The 25,633-nt window shown below is 51.6% G+C and overlaps 8 protein-coding genes across 8 annotated transcripts; 3 read left to right on the forward strand and 5 right to left on the reverse strand.

Moving 5' to 3' along the window:
• Positions 1-548: 548 nt before the first annotated feature.
• Positions 549-2,318, reverse strand: Aud_006011 (uncharacterized protein; the record flags this gene model as incomplete). Its single annotated transcript, XM_043290920.1, has 2 exons — positions 549-1,450; positions 1,517-2,318. The coding sequence occupies 2 exons, from the start codon at positions 2,316-2,318 to the stop codon at positions 549-551; spliced, it is 1,704 nt and encodes a 567-aa protein (XP_043146855.1).
• Positions 2,319-4,690: 2,372 nt separating this feature from the next.
• On the forward strand, positions 4,691-6,868 carry Aud_006012 (putative transcriptional regulator (Cti6); the record flags this gene model as incomplete). Its single annotated transcript, XM_043290921.1, has 3 exons — positions 4,691-5,301; positions 5,520-5,804; positions 5,878-6,868. 3 exons carry the CDS (start codon positions 4,691-4,693, stop codon positions 6,866-6,868), a joined length of 1,887 nt encoding a protein of 628 aa, XP_043146856.1.
• Positions 6,869-8,137: 1,269 nt separating this feature from the next.
• Positions 8,138-10,558, reverse strand: hexA (putative Woronin body protein HexA; the record flags this gene model as incomplete). The annotated part of the gene is made up of 3 exons (XM_043290922.1): positions 8,138-9,206; positions 9,868-10,269; positions 10,533-10,558. 3 exons carry the CDS (start codon positions 10,556-10,558, stop codon positions 8,138-8,140), a joined length of 1,497 nt encoding a protein of 498 aa, XP_043146857.1.
• Positions 10,559-12,758: 2,200 nt separating this feature from the next.
• On the reverse strand, positions 12,759-16,891 carry Aud_006014 (uncharacterized protein; the record flags this gene model as incomplete). Its single annotated transcript, XM_043290923.1, has 2 exons — positions 12,759-16,778; positions 16,856-16,891. The coding sequence occupies 2 exons, from the start codon at positions 16,889-16,891 to the stop codon at positions 12,759-12,761; spliced, it is 4,056 nt and encodes a 1,351-aa protein (XP_043146858.1).
• A 1,031-nt stretch (positions 16,892-17,922) lies between these two features.
• On the forward strand, positions 17,923-19,113 carry Aud_006015 (alpha/beta fold hydrolase; the record flags this gene model as incomplete). The annotated part of the gene is made up of 1 exon (XM_043290924.1): positions 17,923-19,113. The coding sequence occupies one exon, from the start codon at positions 17,923-17,925 to the stop codon at positions 19,111-19,113; it is 1,191 nt and encodes a 396-aa protein (XP_043146859.1).
• Positions 19,114-19,382: 269 nt separating this feature from the next.
• On the reverse strand, positions 19,383-20,228 carry Aud_006016 (copper acquisition factor BIM1-like domain-containing protein; the record flags this gene model as incomplete). The annotated part of the gene is made up of 3 exons (XM_043290925.1): positions 19,383-19,577; positions 19,626-19,939; positions 20,018-20,228. The coding sequence occupies 3 exons, from the start codon at positions 20,226-20,228 to the stop codon at positions 19,383-19,385; spliced, it is 720 nt and encodes a 239-aa protein (XP_043146860.1).
• Positions 20,229-21,422: 1,194 nt separating this feature from the next.
• Aud_006017 (SRR1 family protein) lies at positions 21,423-22,305 on the forward strand (the record flags this gene model as incomplete). Its single annotated transcript, XM_043290926.1, has 2 exons — positions 21,423-21,885; positions 21,971-22,305. The coding sequence occupies 2 exons, from the start codon at positions 21,423-21,425 to the stop codon at positions 22,303-22,305; spliced, it is 798 nt and encodes a 265-aa protein (XP_043146861.1).
• Positions 22,306-22,913: 608 nt separating this feature from the next.
• On the reverse strand, positions 22,914-25,038 carry bgt3 (putative cell wall glucanase; the record flags this gene model as incomplete). The annotated part of the gene is made up of 2 exons (XM_043290927.1): positions 22,914-23,061; positions 23,129-25,038. 2 exons carry the CDS (start codon positions 25,036-25,038, stop codon positions 22,914-22,916), a joined length of 2,058 nt encoding a protein of 685 aa, XP_043146862.1.
• Positions 25,039-25,633: the final 595 nt, after the last annotated feature.

The raw sequence follows: 25,633 nt of genomic DNA on the forward strand, positions 1-25,633 counted from the left end.
CTCAACAAACTCTCGACAACTAACAATCTGTAGCGCCAACCAACGACCCAAGATGCACCTTTCCATGCTGCTTCTCTCTGTAGAACCAAATACGAGAACCCATAATTCCACCGACTATCCTGCCGTTTCAAACCCAACCGAACATGCCACCCCAATATGCGTACTAGAATGCTGTGGCCCTCCAGATGAAAAGGACCTGACCATGACTAACATAGATGCAAGTGCAGTTTACCTGCTGGATTCAATGCTTCGTGACGTTGTCGTGATGTTCATCAAGATATGTAATTGGAGAGGGGATTTCATAAGTGCAAAACCTGCGGAAAGAACAGCTGAGAGATCAAGGCTAAAACTTAGACCAAGATAAAACAAAAGGCAAGGAGAGACTACTCGACGCAAAAAAAAGAAAAGTTGAAACAGGAAAATGAGCAGCGACCTTCATCATGGGGGTAAATGTACCACTCGAACACCATCCGAAAGGCCCTCGAAAATGGAATCAGTCGGAAGATGTTGCGAACGGTGTGGACCCCCAAGGCCGTTTGCGCCCATTGTCAGGGTGGTCGAGTACTTGCCGCATCTATGCTTGCCTGCATATGCGGCGGGGGTGTCGTTGGCTTGATTAGATGTCCGGGCGCCGGCGGCGACTTGAAGGAATTGGGCGGTGCAGGCGGTGGCATGGGAAGGGGTTCATCGTCGTACTCATGACCTAAGTATTCGTCGTCATGCGCTCCGTGGCCAGCGACAGAAGAATGATCGACAGATGCGCGATCGTATCCTTGATCATATACCGTCTGGTGAGCCGCCGCGCTTTTCGCCGCATTCTTAGTGGCCTTCTTGCCCTTGCGGCCCTTCATCTTGGCCTTTTCAAGCAGTCTCTTCTTTTCCGCCAGTCGCTTTCGCTCTTTGCGATCCTTGATCTCGTATTGCCGGATTAAGGCCTCGGGTGGCCGACCAAAAATGCTCTCGTACTCGCAAAACTCGCAGATCCAGATATCTTCAGGACTTGGGGGATGGTGGAGATTAGCATACTGTTGCTGAATCTTGCGTTGACGGGCTGCCAATGCGTAGATGCTCCCCTGTGACCGCCTCTTCTTTTTACCTGTACCGGGTGACTCGGCACCAGGGGCTTGCTGATGAGGATGTTGAGGTTGTTGATTGCCGTGCGCCGCCATACTCGGGCTTGTTTGGGTTCCTTGTGTGGAGATGCCTCGCGGAGTTTGACTTGCGAGCGGTGCGGACGAACGCTGCGGTGCTGGATACAGACTTTGAGACTGCAAAGCCATACCTTTCGACGAATCGGACTCGCAGGTGAAGGTGAATTGTGTCTTGGTTGGTGTTGTTTGCTGTTCAAGCAAGCTGGTACCCCCCTGGCCTCGTGGAGGAGAGGAAAAGGCCGCAGCGTTCGCTATGGCGGCGGAAATGATACCCTGGTCGGATTTTGCTGTAGGGTCACCTAAACACGGAGTGAGTGATAATCACCGGGATGTGTTGAATTCCAAAGGGGAGGGATAGAAAGTACCTGCGGGTGCCGACGTGGATAACATGCCATCCCGGCGACCTGCTGCTCGGGCCGCGGGCCAGCCAATCTGAGAATGGACCGACAGGGAGTTTCTTGACGGACCACTGCGAGATGGATGCCGCCCAAGACGGCCTCTACCGGGGCCCGAAATACCGCCGAGTCCAGGAGACGCGGGGCTGCCGGTACCATAATATGTGCCAACGTTATTTACTTCGTGAATCGTGGTTGACGCCGCCTGTGCGGAGCTTGCCAGCCCCATGTTTGCAAATTCAGGGGAGAGTGTGGAATGATGACCGCCCAAATTTCCGGGAGTAGGGATTTTGCGCTTCTTCTTGTTATTAGTGTTCTCGAAGGCATCGTATCCGTCGGGACCTGTCGAGGGAGACTTGATCGGTAATCCTTCTACCTTGCCAGAAGGTGCATGGGGTTGAATTCTTGCAGCAGACGGCGAGAGAGACGACCCGCGAAAACCGGCGCTTCGACGAACCACAACCGGACCGTCCTCGTCACCGCTCTCTAGATCGAGGCTGTTTTCATAGGTGTGGTGTGTTTCTCGCTCCGCAATATGATCATGCGCGTCCGTGTCTAGACTTTGTTGCACGTAGACTTTGCTGTCATTAACAACCTCTCCATGGTCCGCAGAGGTTCCGTAGAAGAGTTGGGTCGCTGGGGGTGCGGGAGGGTAGAGGATTGAGTCGGCAGCCTCGGGCGATAACCGAGACCGTAGGGTCCGTTTAGGAAGGGGCCGAATGAGCCTGTCCGGATAAACAGGCGACGGAGTATCTGGAGCTGAGTTATACATCCCATCTGCAGGCGGACAGAATCAGCAACGGATCTAGCTGGCAGTGGTCTTCTCTCCTCTCCAAACACTCCCCATCCGGCTGGTGCTGGACCGGCATGATAAGACGTCCAGAAGAGAAGACATCCTTTCTGAGAGGAACATACTCAACGTAGCAGTCATCGTCATGCAGGTATCTCAGCTCAGTAACCGTCGACGACCACAGCCGAACGGCGGGCTATTTTTTTCTGTTCCCTGTCCCCTGAATCACCGTGCCCCACAACTAGGTATTGAAGGTCCTCTGAGACTCTTGGGTAATTCTATTCTTGCTTGTCGACCTCTGCCTCGTCCCCAAAAGTCAGACAACAGTCCCGAGTCAAGAATATATGACGTTCTGCTGGTCGCGTTGCGAATACCGAGTAGGGAAAGAGAGGGGGTGGGATGAGAACGGAGAGGAACCTAAACCGAAGTAGTTTGGCACCCACAAGTTAGTTGTCACTGTTGGCACGCCCCCAGAGAACATCAAGAGTAATCAAGACTTGAATCAAGATCAAGCCACAGGTAGCGAGAAAGCCAAAGCAATCCCTATAGTATTGTTCACGAAGCTTGATGCAACTTACAAAGCGAGTGACCATTAATCAGCACTAAACGCCCATGCAAAATTTTTGGAGAAATAGCCGGACAAGAGGTTCGGGAAAGACCCAGTAGAAAGAAACCCGGGTGTCACGAAGATCTGCACAGACCCAAAGGCTCGGAGAAGAAGTGAATCAGAAGAAGGGAATGGTAAGTAAAAGAAGTATTCACAATCAAAAGGAGCTATTGATAGGGGAGAAATTAGAAAAAGGAAGATGGACGATGGAGGGGTGAAATTGACCATAAGAGTAATAACAACCTATCTCCGTACATGATAGTTCTTTTTGGAGCTGCGGGTTCTCGCCCTGAGGCTCCGATTTGACGCCTGAGGCCTCAACCAGCGCTATTCCATTTCGGGACCGAACAGTCTCCATCGCAGGCAGGATACACATTTTCTATTTCTACAAATATTTCCTGAAGATGAGTTGGGAAGTACTTTTCAACCGTATCAATGATCATTTGGCAGGAAGACTCTTATTTTCACGACATTCGTCGAATACCTCAGAGTTTTAAAAATACTCTAGCGGATGGCAAGTTCAACGATCGAGTCCAGCTGTTGATTAAAACTACCGTCTACAAGCTGTGAATCGAAACAGGCACCATACCGTGCACTGCTCGCAAGAACAGCTCTCATACATTGGTTACCTTTATGTGATGCTCTCCTATTCCCAAGCGCTCTATGGGCAACCATTACTGAAGGAACACGCTATGGTACTTCTGGAGCTGAAAGCTCATGCACTCGTAGAAAGGAGCAGTACCTTAAGATGGGGATCAATCTTCCATAGCTGAACAATTTCATCGAGTTCTTTCAGAGTCCACCGGCGAATGTGGTGATGAAACGAGGCTCTCTTCTTGTATGATGGCAACATCCGCAAGGATTAAGCTCCCTGAACGTTCATGGAGGACGGCTTCCTCGCGACAACTCCTCTAACTACCTGGACAGTGGGAGAACTCAGTTTTCCCTGTCCACCCAATGAACCGGCTCATCTCCAGTCTTTGTTTAAATTCGAATCGGTAGGTAGTAAGGAGGCAGGCTGTGGACGTTGCGTGCGGTCGACGCTTGATAAGCGGGGTTTTCTAGTGGAATGAATGGCGGAATGGACGATGCCATCATCGGCTCTGTCAAACGAGGTCAGCCGTCTCAGTCATACACCATCGGAAGCAACTCTGCTCTGAAAACACCAGGCGAGATGTAATGTGAACATCAAGAAGATGATAGCAATTTCTTTGCAATAGTTGAGTCTCGAGGTTCGGGGAGCGCAAAACGAGACCTGGTAGATGGTGAGCGGGGAAAAGCCCGGAGAGGAGAGAAAAAGAAACCCGCTTGCGGTCCGCCTTTTTTGATTAGGATTGTTACTGCTAGTACTGCTACTGCTACCAAACTCGCTTTCTCCTCTCCCCCCATCTCATTCTTCTTCCCTTGTCTCCCTCCCCTCCACCCTCACAAACAGAAATCTGCAGATTATGTAGTCCTCGGCTCAGACTCGAGCTCGCAGACGCTACATTTTGGATTCTTTTTCAACTTCGTGTCTCAATCGCCAGCTCCTACTCTTTGCCTTGTCGGTCCTTTCGCTCTCTTTTTTTCGCCTTTCCTACGAGTCGTCGCTGTCGAATCCCAGCTACTTACCCGCGTGCGACTGCTCGCACATGGGCAGCTTCTGCTTATAATTGTGCCTTGCTTGACTCTTAAATACTTAACCTATCCTCCATAATCGTCCCATTGCCAGAATTATTGTACTTCATTCGCTTCGCAGTCCTCCGCCATGACTCCTCGTCGCTCTTCTCGCGCCCGCACCTCCCAACCCTCGCCCGCCATCCTTCAGCATACAAATTCCTCCAGCTCGTCGAATTCCTTGACTCGCGAAAGAAGCACTCGGTCGAACCATAAAATTTCGTCGCCTCAGAGATCTTTGACCCAACGTTCTCAGTCCATTGATGATGCCGACAGTGCCACAAGAAACGACTACCCACAAACACGGCAGCGCCAGCGCTCCCGGGGAGATGATGACAATCTGAGATTGAACGGGGAGGAGGATGATGAGGATGAAGACGGAGAGGGTGACGAAGAAGAAGAGGTTACCCGATGTCTTTGTGGGCAGCAAGACTACCCAGGCCTGCCTCCCTCTCGGCGGGAGGCTCTCGGTCGCAACGGGGTGGCTGTTGGGTTCAAGGATCAACATGCGTTGAATCTTTCCGCAGATTCATCGGACCTGATGTCCGACGACATCGGTAGCATGTTCATCCAGTGTGATTCCTGCAAAGTTTGGCAACACGGTGGCTGCGTGGGAATTATGGATGAAGCGATGAGTCCCGACGAATACTTCTGTGAGGAGTGTCGGAAAGATCTTCACAGAATCAAGAATGAGTCCAACGGGTATGTCTTCAAACCTCTTCTCTACTTTCATTTCAAGGATTTGCCCTTCTATGATTTACCGCGTCCATTCGGCCTTGAATTGCCCGGACGATACCGTCAGGCTCTTCGTTACCCGTCGAGGCTGAGCCAATGCTCTAAATTCTCACCCACCTCAACCGCGATGCTCTTACGTGGAATCATCTTTCAACTATATGGCCGTCGTGCTTACACTCTCGCAGACAATATTCATCGCAGTACCTCCCAGTCGCCCCCATCCAACCTTCCCCTGCAACCTCCCGTGACTCGTCCCGTGATAATTCGCGACGGGCGAAAGACTCCAAATCACGACAGAACGAGTCGATTGCCAACCCCAAACGCAGATCAACCATGAATAGTCGTGATGCAGCTTATGACGAAGAGGAGCAGCTCCGGCGAGCGATCGAAGAGAGCAAGGAAGATACTCAGCCCCCTGCAGAGGACATTGCTCTCCGACGAGGCAAGCGGAGTCGAAGTGACAGCGAAGCGTGAGTCGGATGACGGCCCTTCCCAAGTAACATTGGTCTTTGGTGCTGCTGCTGACCCGTTTTCCCCGCCTAGTCACAAGCAGGTGACGAAGCGCCAGCGTACAAGTTCCCCTTCACCAAGCGCTGTCTCAAAACCAGAAAACGCAGAATCCCAACCTGCATCAGAAGATGAGTCGAAGACGAACGTTAATGGCAACGGCACAAAAAACTCTAGGGTGGCACCGCGGGGTCATCGTGAAAAGCCCATCAAAGAACCTGAAGAACCCGAAACAGACCCCGCGGAGATTGCGAGCCGCAAGAAGGGAAAGTTGGAGAGGCGAAATGGTGAAGGTAAGAGCCCTGTAGTTATCTTGGGATTTCTCGACCTAACACATTTGCAACGAGCAGATGCCGACCGTGAGATGGCATCGCCGACCAAAGCCACTGTGGAAGACCATGAACCCCCTCAAACTAGCCCGGAGACCGCTGCACCTGCTCCGGAACCTGCTCCCTCCCGTCCGTCAACCCGCAAGTCTGGACGCCCACCTGCGCGCCGTGGTGGCAGGGTCGGACGTAACCAATATACCAGGGATCGAGATATAAATGGAGCTGACTCTCCACGCCGGGGGCAATCACACGATATCGGTGGGGACTCGCCGAGAGTGGGGACAGTCAACGGAGCGCACTACAATGTAGATTCTGGAAAACCGAGCAGGCCGCGCTACATGAACCCTCAACGGACTACCATGAACGAGATGAAGAGACGAGTTGCTGGAATCCTTGAATTCATCTCCCGGATGCAGGTCGAGATGGCTGTTGCCGGCGAAACTTCCACCCCTTCTGGCAATGGAGACCAACCAAATGGCTCTCTCACAAAGGCCACGATGGATCAAATCGAGACTGCATTACTTTCGAATACCAACGAAGTGGAGTCAGGGACATCAAGCATTGATAGCGAAACAGGGTCTGGTCAGGCTTCCAAGGAGAAAGAGTTTAAAGATCTGAGCAGCGTTGAAATGATGGATGTCCTCACGCGTCATCTACTGAAGTGGCAACAGGAATACGGCAAATTCGGGGAAAGGTGACGATCCTTGTCATCCCTTTCGACCCGAGGATGTCCTTCCTTGATTCGTGTTCATGATCATAAATGTGCCTCTCTTCTTGGCCGACTTCCACTTAGGGCTTTGTTATAAGCGATACCCTGTCCGTCTCTTCTCTCCGCATGTGGACATGTACAATATGGCTTCTGGATCATCCCTTTTTTGCAACTTGATCGACTTACGGCGTTACCAGGATTTCAAGGCATCAGCGCATTTCTCACCCTGAGTGATCCAGCATCTTGATACTCGACCTGCGATGTGACATGTTGAATCATCTCCTTACGCTCCGCTTCAGATAATGCTTTCCACCATGATACACTGGTTATGCGTTCGGCGTATGCTTTTCTGCTCCACTTTTCTTCAGGATCCCTATAAAGATGCTCCTGGCCAGACGGCGTTGGTTCATCCTCTTCTTTTCTTTATTCCCTTCGCCTCTCTTTTCAGTTTTTTACCTCTTCTCCCTTCCACCTTTACTATTTGATTTTGCTACGAGTCTCTCATGCACTTGCAGAGATGGGAAGGCGCAGGTTGTACAAAATCGACTCTTTGCTGTTCATAGGTTTTTTTCTTTCTTTCGGCAGGTCAGGTCAGGAGTATATGGATGGACGGACAGGCTTGGTTGCTTTATTATATTTGGTATATATTGTTGATGTTGATGCTACTCTGGTTTGCTAAGTGAACTATATGAATTCAATGTTTCAACTGGAAGGACAGTCAACAACCAACCGCTGGTAGAGCGATCTAGCAATTTAAATTGGTGATGGTCAGACGTCCTTGAACTAGCGTCATTAATGACAACGACTCTTCATATGGGAAAATATACAATGAACAGTTAATCAATAATGTAACTGCAAGCCTACAGCATAGACTTCTAAGTAAGCAATCAAGGGGACATAAAAGTAGCATTATGATCTAGCTGTAGTTACAAGGTGGCCATGACTGATACAGGAAAATCTGGGATGAACCAAGAGGTCGTGCTTGTCGTTTTTCTTTTCATTTTTCATCAAGAGGCCATTCCAATCGTGTAGTCCATCATGTCAGATACAAACAATTGCCATACCATATAAATTATCGTTTTCGCTCAGCAGATAGAAGATTCGTAACTAGAAGAATGACGTCAGCATCATGTGAAAGTATTTCCCCTGGGTCAAAGCGAAACCATGGTTCATAGGACTGGACTGCATGGGTGACAAAGCGGATAAACTAACCTGTTCCGTTTTCCCAATCTAACTAAGCCCAAAGAGGCTTAGATGCTTACAGACGGGAACCGTGGATGACCTTGTAGTCAACGACGAGCTCACGACCACCATCGTTGATGACGAGAGCACGGACGCTACCGCGGCCCTCAGAGAAAGCATCGCGAATCTTGCGGAAAAGCTGACCCTGGGTGACGACGGGCAGGGCCTGCTTGACATCACCAGTCTCGGTCATGGCGGTGAGGGTGCCATCCTCGTGGAGGTCCAGAATGCGGTAGGTCTTGTAGACGGGACCGAGCATGGTCTGAACGACGACCGAGGGGGAGGGGTTGGAGACGAAGCTGGACTCCTCCTGCAGCTGACGGGTGAAAAGGTCGACACCCAGGTAGCGGTGTTGACCGGTCTGGGGAGAGACGGAAATCCGGATCACCTGGCAGGGACGACCCTGAAGAATCAGGATGTCGCCGATGCGGATGAAGTGGCAGGGGATGGGGACGGATTCCGCAGTGGTACTGCCGGCGCGAGGCTCGACGATACGGACATCCTCACGGACGCCATCACGGTAACGAACTGGGCCACGTTCGTCAGCGATGACTACTTCCTCACGATCGTGGTGATGATGATGGTGGTGGTGGAATGGATGCGTGATGCGGTCCACAGCACGCTCCACACCACGGCGGAAGGAGTGGTAGTTACCGTCGTCGTCGTAATAACCCATCTTGCGAGCAGGGGGTTGGTCGATAGCAGTGTAAGGCTTGAGGACCTTGACTTGAGAGATCGAAGCGACGGAGGAAGGACGAGAAGGAACAGACTCTACAGTAAGCTCGCGGCGGCTGAAGGAGTCTCCCTTGCGAGATTCGAGAGGCTTAGGAGCAAAGGCCTTGTCGTAGGAGACGTCGATCTCGGTCTTAGACCGTTGGGCAGAGACGTCGGAAGTCTGTTGGGGCTGGTAGGCTTGATAAGAGTCTACGGGAGCTTGGTGACGACCGTACGAAAGGTTGACGTCGTAAGTAGGGTCGGTACGACGACGATACTCTCGCTCAGTGATGTCAAGCTGGGACTCAAGAGCCTGGTCGTAGACGGGCTTGGGAGGTAAAGGTGCGTAGCGAGAAGTGGGTTCACGGTATCTGGGGGTGGGAACGGGGGAGAATGTTAGATCCTATCCGAGAGAGAATGATAAACAAGAAATAGAAAGACAAGACAACCATGGATTGAGACACGAGGGGGGGGGGGATAGGATAAGGGAACAGGCCGACACCGCTCATTGGATGTCAATTTCTTTTTTTGGGGGGGCATTTGTTTTGATTTGGCTGCATTTGTTTTGGTCTTTTTGTGCCACGTAAATAGATTGGATGGAGCGGCTAATCAATTTAGGCCCGCCGAGCAAAAGCACCGGGCTTATTGCGTAAATTGATAGCTCGCAATCTCTCATCCGCTCTAGACTAGGCTTGTGGTGCCACTTTCTCGGCTGATGCAGCCTTGAAGGCGTCACCGCTTCTTCTAGTGCTTGTGTTGTTTTTGTTTTGTTTTGTCTTGTTTTGTTTTGCTTTGTTTTTGCTGCTTTTCCCCTGTCGCCTTGTTTTTCTCACTCTCTCCACTTTTCCAACTGGAAATGTAGATCGATGCAGAAGCACGAGGCCTTTCGGGGAAAATCAACAGAAAACAAATCACCACAGCTCAAACGACAATAGGGAAGGGAAAATAACAAATGAAAACCAAAGGAGTCTCCACGAGCCGTTGAAAATGCAATAAAACAAAAGAGATCAGTGCAAAGGAACAAATGCTTACCGTTGACGCGAAAGGTCTACCTCAGGAACACGAGAATCCTTGTGGGCACGGTCTTCGTAGATAACCTGGAAATCGTCACCCTTGCGAGAAGGTGCGGGGAGACGGTCCTTGGTGATATGGATATCGACTTCTTCTCTTCCGTAGACACGAGAGTCGGGAAGAGGAGCAGAGGTTCGAGTATCTTCCCGTTCGACGTGCGAAGTACGATCGAGATTGACTTCTCCCTCTACTCTAGTCAGAGTAGTCTCAGGAACAGCGTCACTCCGGTACGACGACGGGAAGACACTGAAGGGGATGGGGACGCGGGCGTCAAAGTCCAGATTGGCTGTCCTTTGGGCGTCTCTTCTCGAATCCCTTTCGAACTGTTGCGAAACAACTCGAAAGGCGAGACAAGAAAAGACTCTTTACTGGAAGAGAAGTCTTTCTCGCGGGGAGTGAGAATTAGATTGAAGATTAGATAGATCTAATCTAATCTGTTGTTGGCAGGAAGGGGGGAATGTGAGATAAACTCAGAAATGCTGGGGAGGAAGAGGAAGAAGGAATGGAAGAGAGAAGAGAAGAGAAAGGGAGAAGAAGAAGAGGATGAGGGGCTTGAAATAGGAAGGGAGAGGCAGTCGTTCACTACTGCGACTGTATCTAATCATAACAAACACCTTACTTTCTACGGAGTACACCCAGGAAACCTCCCCATACAGCAACAGAATCGTAACATTCAGTCAATCCATCAATCCGTCAATCATCACATCAGTTCTTCCATCCAATGCTGCTGCTTCTTGTTTCCACGCGTTTGTTTACTGCGCTTTGCCCGTTTGGGTCTTTTCCAGCCTCCCGCTCAGAAACGCCCTCTGGGGTTTCATCTATCCGAGGTTACGGGTGATAGTCGCCTTCTCCAAACGGTATGAAAGGAAATCACAATTATTCTCTTCAGCTCTTGTCTCATGAGGATCAATTTATGCTCAAGGAAAAGCATGTGCTAACTGCAAAGGTCATTGATGCTGGATATATATAGCTAATTCTGATTGACTCCATCGGCCTACTCCATACATCCTGCTGCATACGAACGGCCCCATCAACATACCGGCCAACAATGCTTCCAAACAATACAAATCACAAACTACTAAAACATTACTGTCCCATTCAGACTGATGAACCTTCACATGCATGACGACAATGTGTTCTAGCCCGTGGGATGAGTTCGTCTCCTCGTCGTACTTCGTACACCCAATAATAATGATAATGCAATCGGTGATAAAGTCTGGAGGCTGGCCAGCATGGCACTTGCACAGAGCTGAAACTCAAAAAAGACACCAATCTCCATGGCAACCTCAACTTCTCCCCGGGTCGAATCGGGAATCTGGATCCCTTGGCGTTACTGGGGCTGGGACGATCGACCGTGGTGGTGGCTTTTGCGCGGTTCTTCTCCTCACCAACTCGATATTGAGCAGCATTGAGCTGTCTCTTCCTGCGTGATGGAGAGAATCAACAGAGAATATTGAAGAGATACTGCTCCTAATTCTAGCTACAGTTTTCTGGCAGATTCCACCGCTCTGGCCCATCTGCAATTGATCCAGACAATATTCGTGGAGCTCCATTATTGGAGTTGGGGTTTCATCAGCAGTCGCCTTCCCCTCTCAAGACCACCAGCAGCTTACGGGCTGACAGCCCTGATCTGAAGCGCTCCACCCCAGTGCTTCTGATCTCCATCATGATTGCTCTAGTTTCACGGGTGCTCTACTAAGCGCCCGCCAGCCATCGAATTTCTTGAGCTGTATCCCTTTTCGTTACCTTGCTGTCCAACAGCAAGGTAACATTAATAATAATAACGGACAGTCGTTCGCCACAGCTTCAACCCAATCCCCAGCATCGGCCGTCCTTTTTGAGACGCATTCCCATGTTTATCGATAGATACCCGACCAAAAAAAGCAAGAGGTTGGTGTAAGTGGCTGTCGTGTCTGCCTTCTGGCCCTCTGGTTTGCCGTGTGGGGCCCTTGCACGAGATCGGAATCACTGGGAAGTGGACTCGTGGGTGGACAGCAAAGAGCTCGTTTCCATGTCTCCTAGCTTCCCATCCCGAGGTTGTTGCACGGGTCAACACAGCCGATCGTCGGGTACTTTTGCATGCATTAAGAAGCTCAACAGTAATCATGGCACAAGCTGCGTACTCGGTACTTGGACCCTCAGGCTTAAGTTACGTGCTGTTAGGTGCTATTAGATAGTACTCCCTAATGAAAGCCTGAAGAAATCAGCGATCCATCAGAAAGTGGGAATGTCTTCTTCATCAAATTCAAAAATGGCATTATATATCCCGTAGATAATTCCTAGATGTTACAGATGTCCTTGATCCTCCTTCTATTCAACAGTGATAATCTTTTTGCCAAAACTCCTCGAACCTAGTACGGTGTATTAAGACCCTCAACCCTTTGCCCATTGCCCATATTATCCATATTCCTAAACCCGTGTCCCACCAAAAATCATTATTACATACCTCAGAAATTGTAGAAGAACGACACAGAAGAAGAAGAGACAACAAGAAGAAAATAAATCAAGCCTGCTCCTATGTAGGAGTCATAATAATTAGCAATTCGTCCACACGTTCCGTGGCCGGTGGAGAGAAGTGAAGGTATCACAACAGATTAAATTAATGGGCGGATGGGAGCAAAGTATTGAAATCACGGCAAATAGGGAGCACTAGCTCCCTCCTTTCAAGGCGTAGTAATTCGTAGTATCGTAGAAACGTGAGAAAGGTCGGGACCTCGACCAATCCATAGCACATGCAGCTATCGGAGAAGCCTTCTCAGAGGGGAAAAACCTGCCAAAGTATGTATAGATTACAAGCAAATATGCTTTAATATATGTAGTGGAAGAAGCGAATAGACATCATTCGGCTTCCCCTAGCTGCGCATGCCGAATGCCTTTCGAAGACGAGGAAATCGTTTCTTCCGGCCTCCCTGTGGGAAGACGATATCCTTCGCGCTGATGTTATTGCTGCCATTGCTGTTAGCCGAGTGTGGCTCCTCGCGCGGAGGTGCGGGTTCGGAGCCCTGCATATTCACTGCGCTGTCCCCTGCGGTGGGCTCACTATGGTGGGCAATAGATGCAATTCCGTCTCCAGATGCACCCACCGCTACTGGGTGCTGTTCCGCCACAGTTCCAGCATCCGCTGCGGCTTCTGACCCTTTGCGCCCGGAGTCCGTTGGCCGGCTGTTCCCGTTCGCTTTCTTCAAGCCTCCCTTGGTGAGCTTCGAAGGAGAAGCCCCGGAGTGATTGGCACTAACAGTTGTGACCGTTGTTCCCCGACCGGGATTCAGCAAGTTTTCCTCCCTCATGTGAACAAGGTCCCCCGGGTTGGACTTGGAGGCCTTGTGTTCCATGGGCGGCCTGGATTTCTTCAATGTGAACCGGCCCAGGATTCCAGAAACTCGTCCCTTTGCCGGACGGTGGAGGAACTCATCCAACTCCTCCTCTGTCATTCCACGCGACCTGGCCACTGCAGCAAGTCCTGGGTCGTGCGAAGGAATATTAGATTTCTTGGAGACAGCTGCTGGTGCAGGGGTGGCTGGTCCCTCGTTCTCAGAGCTATCTTCCAGTTCCGTGGAATCGCCGTCGTTTGTGCCCTGCCGTCGAGGAATGCCGCGAACCGGGCGGAGGGTGTGCATCACACGGCCTGGCTCATCGTCACTAGAATCATCGTATCGACGTTGAAATTTCCGCTGCTGGAAATCAGCATCTTCGTCATCGGAATCTGGGAATCGTGATACGAAACGAGGCGTGGCTGTCTTGGTAGCCTTCGTTCTCGGAGACCTGCTAGAGAAGAAGCTCGAAGTCTTGTCGTTCTTGGGTCCACTGCTCCGCAATGTAGTGCGCATGGTGCCTGTGACCGACCCCGAAGAAAGAGGCCGACTTTCTATGGAAGGTGATGATGCCCGGCCGGGAGACGGTGGCATGGCCCGGATCGGAGGACCTCCCCGCATGGTGCGACGCATGGTATGCTGTCCACCCTTTCTAGCACGGCGCGTGGACCTTATGAAACTGCTGGATGAGTCGCTTCCAGTGGACATTCTCCTTTGAGGCATGTAGGGTGTTCTGCCGTTAATAAGTCTCTCGCTAGAAGGCGCTGGATCGATTTCCTTTTGGATGACCGGCCCGAATGACACAGGCCTCTTTTTCGCCCGCTCAGAATCGGCTCGACGTAAAACAGAAGTGCCGTTACCCGATAGCTCGCGTAATGAGCCATCCTTCGCAACATCGTCACGAAGCCCTGAATCACTGTATACTATTGTTGACATAGGCCGCTTCGGTTGACTCGCGCGTGCGGACCAATGTATGTCATTGGCGGTCGTCTGCGTCTGAACTGTAGACCGTGTAGGAAATGCTTGTGGGGAGGTGGGAGAGTCGGCAGGTTGCGCTTGCGCAGGATCAGCCTGACTTGACTCTCCAAGCCTGTTCGCCGTTCCATTGGTGGACTTAGCTCCGAATCCGCGTGTGTCGTCTTTGGAGAATGTGTTGTTGAGGAGAGAATCAACAGGCCGGCCGTCTTTGCCTTGCGCTATGCGCGCATCCACGATAGCATTGATTGAGCCAAAGCCATCACCATCGACGCCCTCCTCGGCGTCGCTGTAAACACTTTCCCCTGACTCGTCATCGCTCTCCTTGCCATTTGGCATACGTTCATCGATAGACTTGCCACGTGATCTCCTCTTGCCCGTCCTTTTACTAGCGGCTTTGGGGTCAAGTTCTAACGAGGTTCGCGGGAAACCACCGGGAACCCTGTATATCTCAAGACTTGAACGCCCTTTTTCGGCAGCAGGTGAGGTTGTTTGGGCCGCCACGCCTTGTAGCGCTAACTCCACATCTGGAGTCATTAATGGTCCCTGCTCTCGCATTAAGTGTGCATGCGCTACTGACGGTTTCAGAGCCTGAGAAACTTGAGACACCGGCTCATGACCTAAGTCACCATCATGCGTAAGTGCACTACTCGTTTGGTCTTTAGGGCCTTGAGAGGAATCAGCGAGGGCGATGTCATCGACTTCTGTGCCAGGTTGATGATTTGTTACGGAAGGGTTGGACATGATGCCTTGAACGGCATGGTCCTTTGAGACATGGTCATTTGAGACAGACCAGCCGGAGACCACTGCATCGAAATCAGACGAGGCGGTAGACTCATTGTCACTGAAGTCCGGCTGTGCCGGCTCAGGTTCGTCCTCTCGGCGTCCTCTTATACTGCCAAAAGAAGGGAGAGCAGGTCGGGGCTTCAAGACCTCATCAAACTCATCAGGATGCACGGTATCCCCCTGAGAGGTCTTCCGCTTAACAACACCGAACCATCCAGTTCTGGACCTGAATTTCTCAGGGGGCTCGGGAGTTAATTCCTCCGGGGAGGTTGGCGGACTCGCTGCAACTCCAACAATTTCAGTATCATCGTCAAAGCTTACTTTGACAGCCTTCCTACGGTAGCCAAGTCTAGAGCCATCGTCTGAAGCCACAGAAGTGGCGTCGGATAGCTCACTGATTGATGGACCTGGACGGAGAACACCTCCGTTTCTCCCATCAGGAGACAATGAGCTTTTTCGAGCATTTTTCAGCGCGGATTTGACCGGCGAAACGGATCTCGGAGGAGGTCGATGCTCAGCAATTCCAGTCACCGCGAGTTGAGATGAAAATCGTGCAGATCTACCCGGGCTGCTGCTGGAGTAAGGGATGGGGGATTGCTGTAGCCCATTCTCTAGCCTTGCCGATTCATTCAACTCCATGGATTGGACAGGGTAAGTAGGGCGTACATCCTTTTCATCTGGCGTCGCTGGCGTTCTGATGATTGAAGGTTCCGCTGCATACAAATGCTCCGAGGAATTGGGCACAAGGTCGTCGATAGGCGAAACACTCCCGGCGCGCGAATGATTGACGCGGCTCCCAATTCCATCTGGTCCCGCGCGTTCTTCGCCCTGAAAGTCTTCTTCAGGTACAGTAGGCGTCCGCTTTGGCCCCGTCGCATGAGAGGATACTTGTCGCGAAGCCTGGCTCTGCGCATGAGTATTAGTGGCCGCTTCTCGGTGATTGACAAAACGATTGGCCACAGGTGAGTGACCCGTTCCATCGGATTTGGGTACCACAGCAGCCTGTGCAGCTGCGACAGCGGTCCCAACGGAAGGGGCGGTTCTCCCGGGGCTTCCCGTAATGAGCCCAGCTGCCTTCTTCATTTCCTGGCTTTTCGCTATCCGAGCATTCGGGGACCCGGCGGGTGACAACTCATGATTGAGCGGCACATTGGTCAAGGCCTCACTTTGTGTGGGAAATGGACGTGAGACAGTTGGAGAGACTGGTCGACCAGTCATCGGATATGAGAAATTGATTGAATTCCGACTGCTTGTTCGCTCGAGCTCGGGAACGGTAGACAATGGTTGGGATTGGATGGGCGACTGGCTGGAGGACGATCGCAGCGATCTGTCGACACTCATACCGCGACCCAGCGTCTTATGTGTGGGTGAGGAATTGAAACGCACGCTTGGCTCCAGGCTGACGGAGCGTCGAACAGGATTTGTCCGGCCTGCAAGTCCTGGAGGCATGGACGGCAGGGGCGGGACGACATCCACTTGACCGTTACTGGTAGCAGGTCGATGCGGGGATTGTTCTCGGAACGTCCTGTTGCTCATGGAGCTCGAGCTATTGCTGCGACGAAGGGCTGTCCTGCTGCCTGGACGGAGGCTACCTGTCATGCTGGTCTGCGAAGTTACGGAGGCCCGTCTTTGAAGCATTCTCTTTGTCTGGACATTTTCCACGGGCGTCGGAGTAGGTGTGAGACTTCGAAGAGCCGCCGCCGCCGCAGCAGAAGACAGGCTGCTTGAGGACGGTTGGGATTTAAGGAAGGCATGGGTGGCAGCCGACTGGGCGGACTGTGAGTTTACCGTAGAGAGAGGCTAGAGGATAGCAATAAGAATCAGCTTCAGCCAATTTTAATTTAATTTGCGAAATACGCCTAAACTGCAAAGCTCACCTGATGGCGAGATGTGCTTCTCTTTCTGCGGAACATGTTGGGTCCTCCAGCGAAAGAAACTCGATACTGTCGCGTCTGCCCTCAAACGGCGGACATGGAAGCTGACGTCGACAAAGACACGGGTTGCTCTTCGTGCCTTATCTGCCACTGTACCTTAATACAGATCATGCAGAGCAGGCGACAGGTAGTTATTGGTAGCTCTTCTAGCCGTAAACCCCGTCACGTTTGAAAAGTCCTCGGACTGCCCGGCAATATGTGCTGCGTTGTCAACGAGAGGGGGGATGCGGAAAAAAGGGCCGGAAGATCCCTCAAAGAATGTGTTAAAGGGAGACGAATTAGAGGAACAGGGGTGAAAGAAGGATGGACGAAATTGATGCGAAACTCGAATGAAGAAATCAAGAAGTCAGTTCCGAATGACGATGAACAGAGGGGAGTTGCCAGTCCCAGCTCCCAAGAAGGGGGATAATGCCGATCAAGAGCAAAATGTGAGTGAGTGCGGATCGAAGGGGCACACTTTGCGTCATGGACTGGAGGCCGATCCAAGTCAGATCAATGAGCGATTGAGCATTGCCGACTTTTCTTTCTCCCCTTTGGTCGCTCTGGTGGATCGGCTCTCTTTTAACTTTTTTCTTGTCTTGATGAGGATCTAGAGTTTCTCCAACAGAGTTAGATTAAGGTCTTCTTACGTACTGCAGAGCTGCTGCAGGATTGATGTCCTCTGTAAGGCATCGATGATGTAGGCTGGTGTGGGTGTCGGTGCCTGAGGTTGCATCTGTCACCTCCACCTAGTCGGTACCTTGAAAATAAGGCTACCAATAAACAACTGAGTTGTGTCTGCCTTTTTGCCTTGATGTTCGGGTAATCAATATGGCTGATCATTATGGAGTCTCCAACATATATATACTCGGCGTTAATGTGGAGAAATGTAGATCTACATGAGTCAGGAAACAAGACAAACAAGACATCTATCTATCGATACGATACGAATGCACAAAGCTCGTGCTAACTATTGCATGGTAGATACATCTCACCATCAACATCCAAAGCAAAGTGATATCTAAATAACAATGGCATCCCTCCCCCTTCCCCCTCATGTCTCCAGTCGATCCATCTCCACCTCCGCCCTCAACTTCCACATCCTCGAGGCTGGCTACTCTCCCGACCGCAACCGTCCTCTGATCCTGCTTCTCCATGGCTTCCCCGAACTGGCTTTCTCGTGGCGCAAGATCCTTCCCCGTCTCGCAGAGGCAGGATACTATGCCGTCGCCCCCGACCAGCGGGGGTTCGGCCGCACCACGGGTTGGGACACCCGCAGCCACGACGAGGTAGACCTGTCCACCTTCTCGCTTACCTCGCTAGCACGAGACATGGTGATTCTCGTTCACGCACTGGGGTACCGCTCCGTGCGCTGCATCGTGGGCCACGACTGCGGCGCCGTATCCGCCGCCATGTGCGCATTGATCCGACCGGATTTCTTCGAGAGTGTGCTCCTGCTGAGCCACCCGTTCAACGGCACGCCAGCGCTGCCATTCAACACTGCCAACAACCATGACCATGACCACGGAACCCCAGGAAGCGACGGGGGCATGGAATCCGTCGCCAGCAACAGCATCCACACCGAGCTGGCCCACCGCAACCGCAAACACTACAAATGGTACTACTCCACCGCCTCTGCAAATAACGAGATGAACCTCACCCCGGGCCGACTCCACGAGTTCCTGCGTGGGTACTTTCATCTCAAGAGCGGCTCGTGCACGCGCAACTACCCGCGTCCGTTGAAGTCCTGGACAGCGGATGAACTACTCCAGCTACCATTCTACTACATCATGCCGCTGGACGCTACCATGCCCGAAGCCATCGCGTTGGACATGAAAAACGAGCCGGAGAACGCTCAGCAGCTTTCGCAGGCTTGGCTGCCGGATTCTGATCTGGACGTTTATGTGGCGGAGTATGGGCGGACGGGGTTCCAGGGCGGGCTGAACTGGTATCGAGTGCGGACGGCAGCGGATGGTCGGTTCACACGGGATTTCGACACATTCGCGGGCAAGAAAATCGAGGTGCCCTGTGCTTTTGTGTCAGGGAAGATGGACTGGGGAATTTACCAGGAACCAGGGGCGTTGCAGAAGATGGTGAATGGGGAGGTGTGCAGCGACTTTAGGTTCCTGAGGTTGATTGATAGAGTTGGGCATTGGGCGCCTCAGGAGAGTCCAGATGAGGTTGCCAATGCGATTCTGCGCCTGGTGCGTAGTCTCGAATGAACACGTAATGAACCTGTAGACTCGTATTTGGATATATGGTATATAATAATTAGTCAATTTAGCATCTGAAGCTGTATCTTGACTTTTTGATCAATAGGTATCTGCTCCGGTTATGGGGTTCGTAGCCTATAACGCCTGTAGGATAAGAATGCGAGGCTCGCAAGGAAAGTGTGAGGTGTCAGGAAAGTCTCGCGAAGTTCAAAAATAGGACACTCAAACTGGGTATGTAATGCAAAGACAAACCACAACAGCCAAAGTGAAATTAGTATCTACATCATCGCCCAGCTGAATAGTGCTACCATGTACACAGGCAGTATGCTCATCAGCGACGGCTTGGGCGCTGCCGCCGATGTGAGCGACGTTGTCGTGAAGACCTCGCCAAAGCTGATGATGCTCGAGTTGAAGCAGTTGTTACGCGTCACTTCCTCTACCTCCGACGGCTCCGCGAATTCAATGTCCACGCACTGCATCATGGTCAGATTCAGTTACTCGGTGAAGAGCAGGGGACATACATTGTACAAAGCTGCACCGTGCTTGGCAGTCTCGATAACTTGAATAGTGGCGTGGTCCCCTGGCTGCACACTGATGTTTGCCGGCAGTGGGACCTGTGGCAGACAGATAGTACCAGGGTAAGGGTTATTGGTAGGGCCTGTGATCTGGAAGGGAGGGACCATAGGATGGCTCATGTTCGGAGGGATTGTGCCCAGGCCCAGGTTGATGTAGATGAGGGCAGTTTGATGACCCTGGAACCAGCCAGGTTGGATGGCAACAGCGCCCCCTTTGACCGGCCATTTCGTTCGGTTAGTGCTCGTCGGCATGCCTCCGCCTGCCAAAATGATACGATTATCCATTAGCTGTGCACACGTTCATGGACGGACTCGAAGGCCAGCCGGGTAGTTCATACAAGGATACATCCACTCCATGCCGTAGGGATAGATTAGCGAGCCATTATAGTAAGCTTGCCCCAAACCATTTGACTCTTCGACAGTGCCATTGGTGTGGAGGTTGTTTCCTCTGTAGCCTGGGTATGTGATGACGGTGTGGGCGTTGGCCAGTCCAGCGCACAGCAGTGCGATGAGCGCTGCCCATTGCGATATCGAAAATTGAAGCACCATGATGTATGTGAGACCTTCACGGAAGGCAAGGGATAATGAAGTCAACTGCAACAGCAGAAGTAGTCCTGCAAACAAAAGAGAACGACCGTCTACTTTCCGGACGTGAAACTCCTACGGGAGTGTTCGAGTCAAGTCAAGGAGTTCGCGAACAGTTCAACCGTCCGAACCGCAGAGAATGATCATCATCAAAGAGGAAAGGGAAAATAAGCTTCGCGAGCAGCAGCCAGAGGAACCAAATTAGGGGGGCGTTCAAGTCTTTTTGAAAGAGAGCGAATAAAGCCCGAAGGCCAGGTCCTGCAGCAGCATTTCACATCCTGACTTGACTACTGCACGCAGGCGAATAGAATTGGACGAGTGAGAATGCAGGAGACTTTGATGTGACCACACCCGCAGGTTGAAAGATGGAAAATTGGCGGTCGCGTCTGCCTCATTTCTCTCCGCTTGAGAGGTCTGTTGAGATTTGGCAACAGTTGCGCCCGTGAGGGGACAACCAATCTCGCCATCGGATTGGATCGAAGGGGCGTCCAAGACACTGGGCTGCAAGTGGCATCACGTCCTGGCAGGGATGGTTGAAGCCATTCTGAGCCGATGATTCGTGGAGCAAAGGAGGTGGAAGCGCCCCTATCTTAACGCTAGAAGAGGGGAGATGTCATGGGGCTGGGCGCTTAGAGATCCTCTGTGAGTGCAGCAGTATGGGGCGATCACTGTGATGGATGCACATCAATTCGAGTGAGTAACGCTTGCTTCGTTCTATCCTGCTTCGTGAAAGACTCGAAAATACTGGCGATTAGTATGACAGTCATAGACATCTCGATTTTCCGGATGTTTTGACATTGGACTTGGAATAAATGTGTTCTGGCGGATGGTAGCACGCTCCGGCAACTCATTCGAAGCTCATAGTCTACCATTGTGGGCACCAATCCAATACTGTATTATTCTCAGTTATGTGCATAGATCCCAAGCTGACATGATAATTTCACTCAATTAGACACATTCTCGTAATCTTTGAGTGCGTAGCTCATGAGACTTCACAAGATGAGACTTAAAAAAAGTCCGATAAGATAAGATCCACGATAAGCTCCACCCCACCGCCGATAACCATCCCGATAAAGATAACAAAAATCACCCGCAGCGTGAGCATCACATCACTGTGCATACTCTCCAAAGGCAATCAGACACAACATATATAACAAGATGCCGCACACACGACGTCCCAGGAAAACCGATTCCAAACTCCAGCAGCAGAAACGCCTGCAAGTCACCGACGCGGACGGCTGGACGCACGTCACCACCAACAAAAACGTGCGACGGGCGCTGCGCCCCAACCAGAGCGCCAACGGAGAGTCGTCAACCCCGTCGCTGATCCCAGCCGAAGCCCCATCGCAATTGACACTAGATGACCTTCAAACCCAGTTCAATGGGTACCGCGAGAGATGGGAGGGATCGGAGACATGGCGCGTGATGGCGGATACACTCCGGAGGAGGTTCGAAGGGACCAGTTCAATCGCTGATCCGGATGCCCGCGCGACTCCACTGGAGAACATCGTCTGCATTGGCCTTGGAAGCCCGAGCGGGTTTCTGCGAGGGGGGTGGGTAGATCGCCGGAGTGTGTCGCTGTATCAGCTCGCTGCGTTGGTGTGCGTAACGGAGTCGATCAGTAAGTCGATTGTTGCGATCAGTATATTCATGCGCCTCGTATGGAAAGACCAATTGACTGACGAGTGCACGTCTCCATTGATTAGAGAAATATTGTCCCTCGATCACCGCCTACGCCCAAGATCCTGTCTTCAACCAGCTCGACCGGTCGCTTCTCAATTTGCTCGGGATCAGTGTTCTCGATCACCCCGAGGGGTTTGCGAAGGTCTCCGATCGGTCATTCCTGTACTGTCCCGGTGCGGAACGGACGCATCTTGAGCAATTGCTCTCATCTAATCCGCCGTTGCTCTTCGGGGGTCCCCTGGAGGGGATCGAGTCCGAGATTGTGGGTCGGTATCTCGGCACCAGGGAGTCAGTGCGAATCCCTACCTTTGGAAGCAATGAGCATGCGTTTTGGAATATGCGATTGTACCTTTTGTAGAAGGACTGAGATTGAAACGAGTATGGTGGGTTCTGCGCGCGGGACTCAGATAGACAGACTAGTATATACCCCTTTGTGTCCATAGAGACAGTACTGATGATTCATGATTATATAAAAGTATGTAGAGTAGAAGACTACTACCACTGTCACAATGGCGATTGATATTTCTTACAATCCCAAAACACTCAACATTCCACAGGTTCAATGGTCGTCAAATTAAACCCCAGCGAGAGCCTGCTATGGTATATACAGATGTGCCCTCAATCATCAACAAGCGTATCTTAGCAAGGAGTGTCCATGTGCAATATGAGACAAAGTTTCCAACAAAGCCATGCGAAAATCACTGGCAACCGGAGATTGGAGCTCTGACCCCGACCGAGGATGAGAATATTCAACAGGTGGTAACGTACACAATCAAGGAGAAAAGAAAAGGCAGACCAACGCCAAAAGCCAAAGACTTGTGAAGGTTCGTCAGGATATGCGTCGTCAAGGATGTATAAAATAGAAGGAAATGGGCTGGGGGAGGCTTCATGTGCAAAGATAGATGGATGGGAAACGGTGCCAAAAGCTATTGTATCGAGCGTCAAATCGAAAACGGGACATCACAGTCACCGAGTGGCCGTTTTGCCGCCACAGTCGGGAATCTTGAGGCCAGGCTTGAGGTTACGAGCCGCGTCCATGAGACCCCATTTATCTTCCCAATTCTCGTTCGCAGTATTGTACTGGATCTTCCATGGCTCGTCGAATGCCTCGAACCTGGGGAATTTGTTAGTCGCTGGGCTTGAAACCAGTCGACTGCTTAAGGCGGTTGTAGGGTTCTTACCAGAAGTAATCCGTGCCATTCTCCAGGGCTTGACAGACCCAGTCTTCCATGAATTTGTTCATCTCGTCGATGCCAGCCACTGAACCCGCTGTGTCGTTCGGGCAATTAGCACCGCTCCCGCAATCATTTCCTCCACCGCTGGGCCAGCCAACTTCAGAGATGACCTGCTTTTTGTTGGTGCCTTTGGTCAAGGCGACATCGTGATCCTGCCAGAATTGCCACGTCCAAGCCGCAGCTTGATCGATCGGAATGCCTCCGAAGAAAGGGTGCACGTTGGACATGACAACATCTGCCGCTTGAACTAAGGTTGCGTCCCAGTTGTCACCTAAATCTGACGTTGCGACTGGTAAATCAAGGTTCTTCTTTTTGAAGTAGTCCTTCACTTCCTGCATGTAGTTGGTGAGGGTCCTTTGCGCGGACGCCTTGTCACTTCCTGCTCGAAAGAGGGCTTCATTACCAACAATAGCCCCGTTGAAGATGGAAGTATCTTTGGCGTCATCGATGATCTTGTACAATTGATCTAGCTGCCGTCTTGACGTCGTTTCGTTACTGTCGATCCACACACCGAGCCAGATTTTCATGTCTTTCAACTCGAGCTTGTCGATTGCGTGAAGGACCATCTCCGTCTGGTTGCAGTCCGTACCGTAGAGTCGCACGTTGTTTGTTAGTTGCGTGAGCACAGCCATATCCCGGGTCACATTGTTCTGAGATGGAGGATACTTTAGACACAGCGGGTATTGAACACCCCACGGGGTGTAATCAATACCGGGGAAGACTTTGTGCAAATTATTGTTGTTCATCAGGGCCTTGATCTCGGCGGAGTTCTTATCCAGATCCCCGTTGGCGCTTGTGTCGCCGTTGGCCGTTTGTGTGGAAGAGGAGGAAGCCGAGGATGACTTCGCATTGTCTTTGTGGCCTATTGTACCACCGACCGCACCTCCTACGATGGCCCCGATAATGATGAAAGCCAGGATTGCCCCCACAATCCATCCGCGCTTCCTGCTACCCCCTCCAGGTTTCGGCTTCACCCAGCGACCCTTCTCTCCAGCCTCAAGACCAGCTCCCGGAACCGGTCCATACGATGTATCGGCAGCACTCTTGCCCCCGAATAGCCCTCCCAGATTCCCCAGAACCCCACCTGCTGCTGCACCTCCAGCCGCCGCAGGAACGGTCTGAATGCGAGCTCCAGATCTGGAGTTTGGCGCCGGCGCAAAACCGTCATCACCATCATCGACGATCTCGTCTGGATTGATATCAACAGGCAGATCATTCGAGCTATAAGCCGAGTGCCGTTGGTAGGGACCGGCGTTCAGACCCCCTACACCCTGATACGGGATATCATATAGGTTGCGTTGCGATGGATTCGACGAGCTGAGATGCGAAACGGATTGACCCGGGGTCAACTGTCCAGCCGGGGCAGCGGCTGCCCCCAAAGCGACATTAGAACCGTACGAATATCGATGCTCCGGCGGCGCAGGGATGTATGGGTTATCGGAGCCCGTGGTACCGAACCCTCGCTCTGCAGGAATATTAGCCTCCTGGCCCTCTGTGCCCATGAGGGCCTCCACTCCACTCAAACGATCGTGGCTATTGGCAACGCTGAGAGCAATACCGCTAATGCCGCCTCCAACGGCCCCTGGCCCCAGATTATCCAACCCCGGGGTCGCTGATGAACCTGTAAGTATCGAGGGTGACGGTTCTGGACCCCGACCCCATCCCCGATGGCCGTCCTCCGGCACTGAGGCAAGTCCGTGGTCCATTCCCAGACCATTCGTCGGATTCATGCGGGCTCCGTCGGAGATCTGGGAGACATCGTCGTACTGAGAGTGCATGGCATGAGTTCTGGAAGATGGATGTGCTGAACCGTCGTCGCCCTCGCCAAAACTGTAAGTCCGGTTGGGACCGGACATAATTCAAAGCACAACCAGCACGCTCGTATTCTTTTTGTATGGATTCTTCTGCACTTTCCGGTACACGAAATGGCAGTTGTGGTAGGTCAAGACAAACCACCGATGTCCGCTTCGACTGCCAATGATGGGAAGGAAAGATGGTTCTGGATTTAGAAAAGGAGGCAGATTGATGGAAGAGCCAGGTTGCGCCAGAAAGTTAATCAGATTGACCGATCACGTTTAATTAATCCGGTCCAGGCCGCGACTTTTATGAAACTGACACCTAATAATACCTACTGAATTAGCGGGACAGGCCACCGAGTCGAACCACGGTTTGAAGCGATGACAGCGGAGAACTTGTGATATTTCAGGAACAGGCAGGAAGAACAAAGAAAGTGCGAAATATTGAGCGGTGGGAACTTGGGAGCATGGAAGCTTGACTGCAAGTTCATGAATTTTCGATAAGCCGAAGAATTCCTTTAGACAGATCCGGGGCGAGGAGCATTCCGTAATAAGCATGGCAGAAGAATGCGACATTGACAGGATATTTTTGGGAATCGGCAGACACCAATAAGATTTGTGTCAGAGGAACACTTACCTAGGAGTAGACAGTGTC

This window comes from Aspergillus udagawae (assembly GCF_001078395.1).
Source record: "Aspergillus udagawae IFM 46973 DNA, scaffold_4, whole genome shotgun sequence".
NCBI lineage: Eukaryota > Fungi > Ascomycota > Eurotiomycetes > Eurotiales > Aspergillaceae > Aspergillus > Aspergillus udagawae.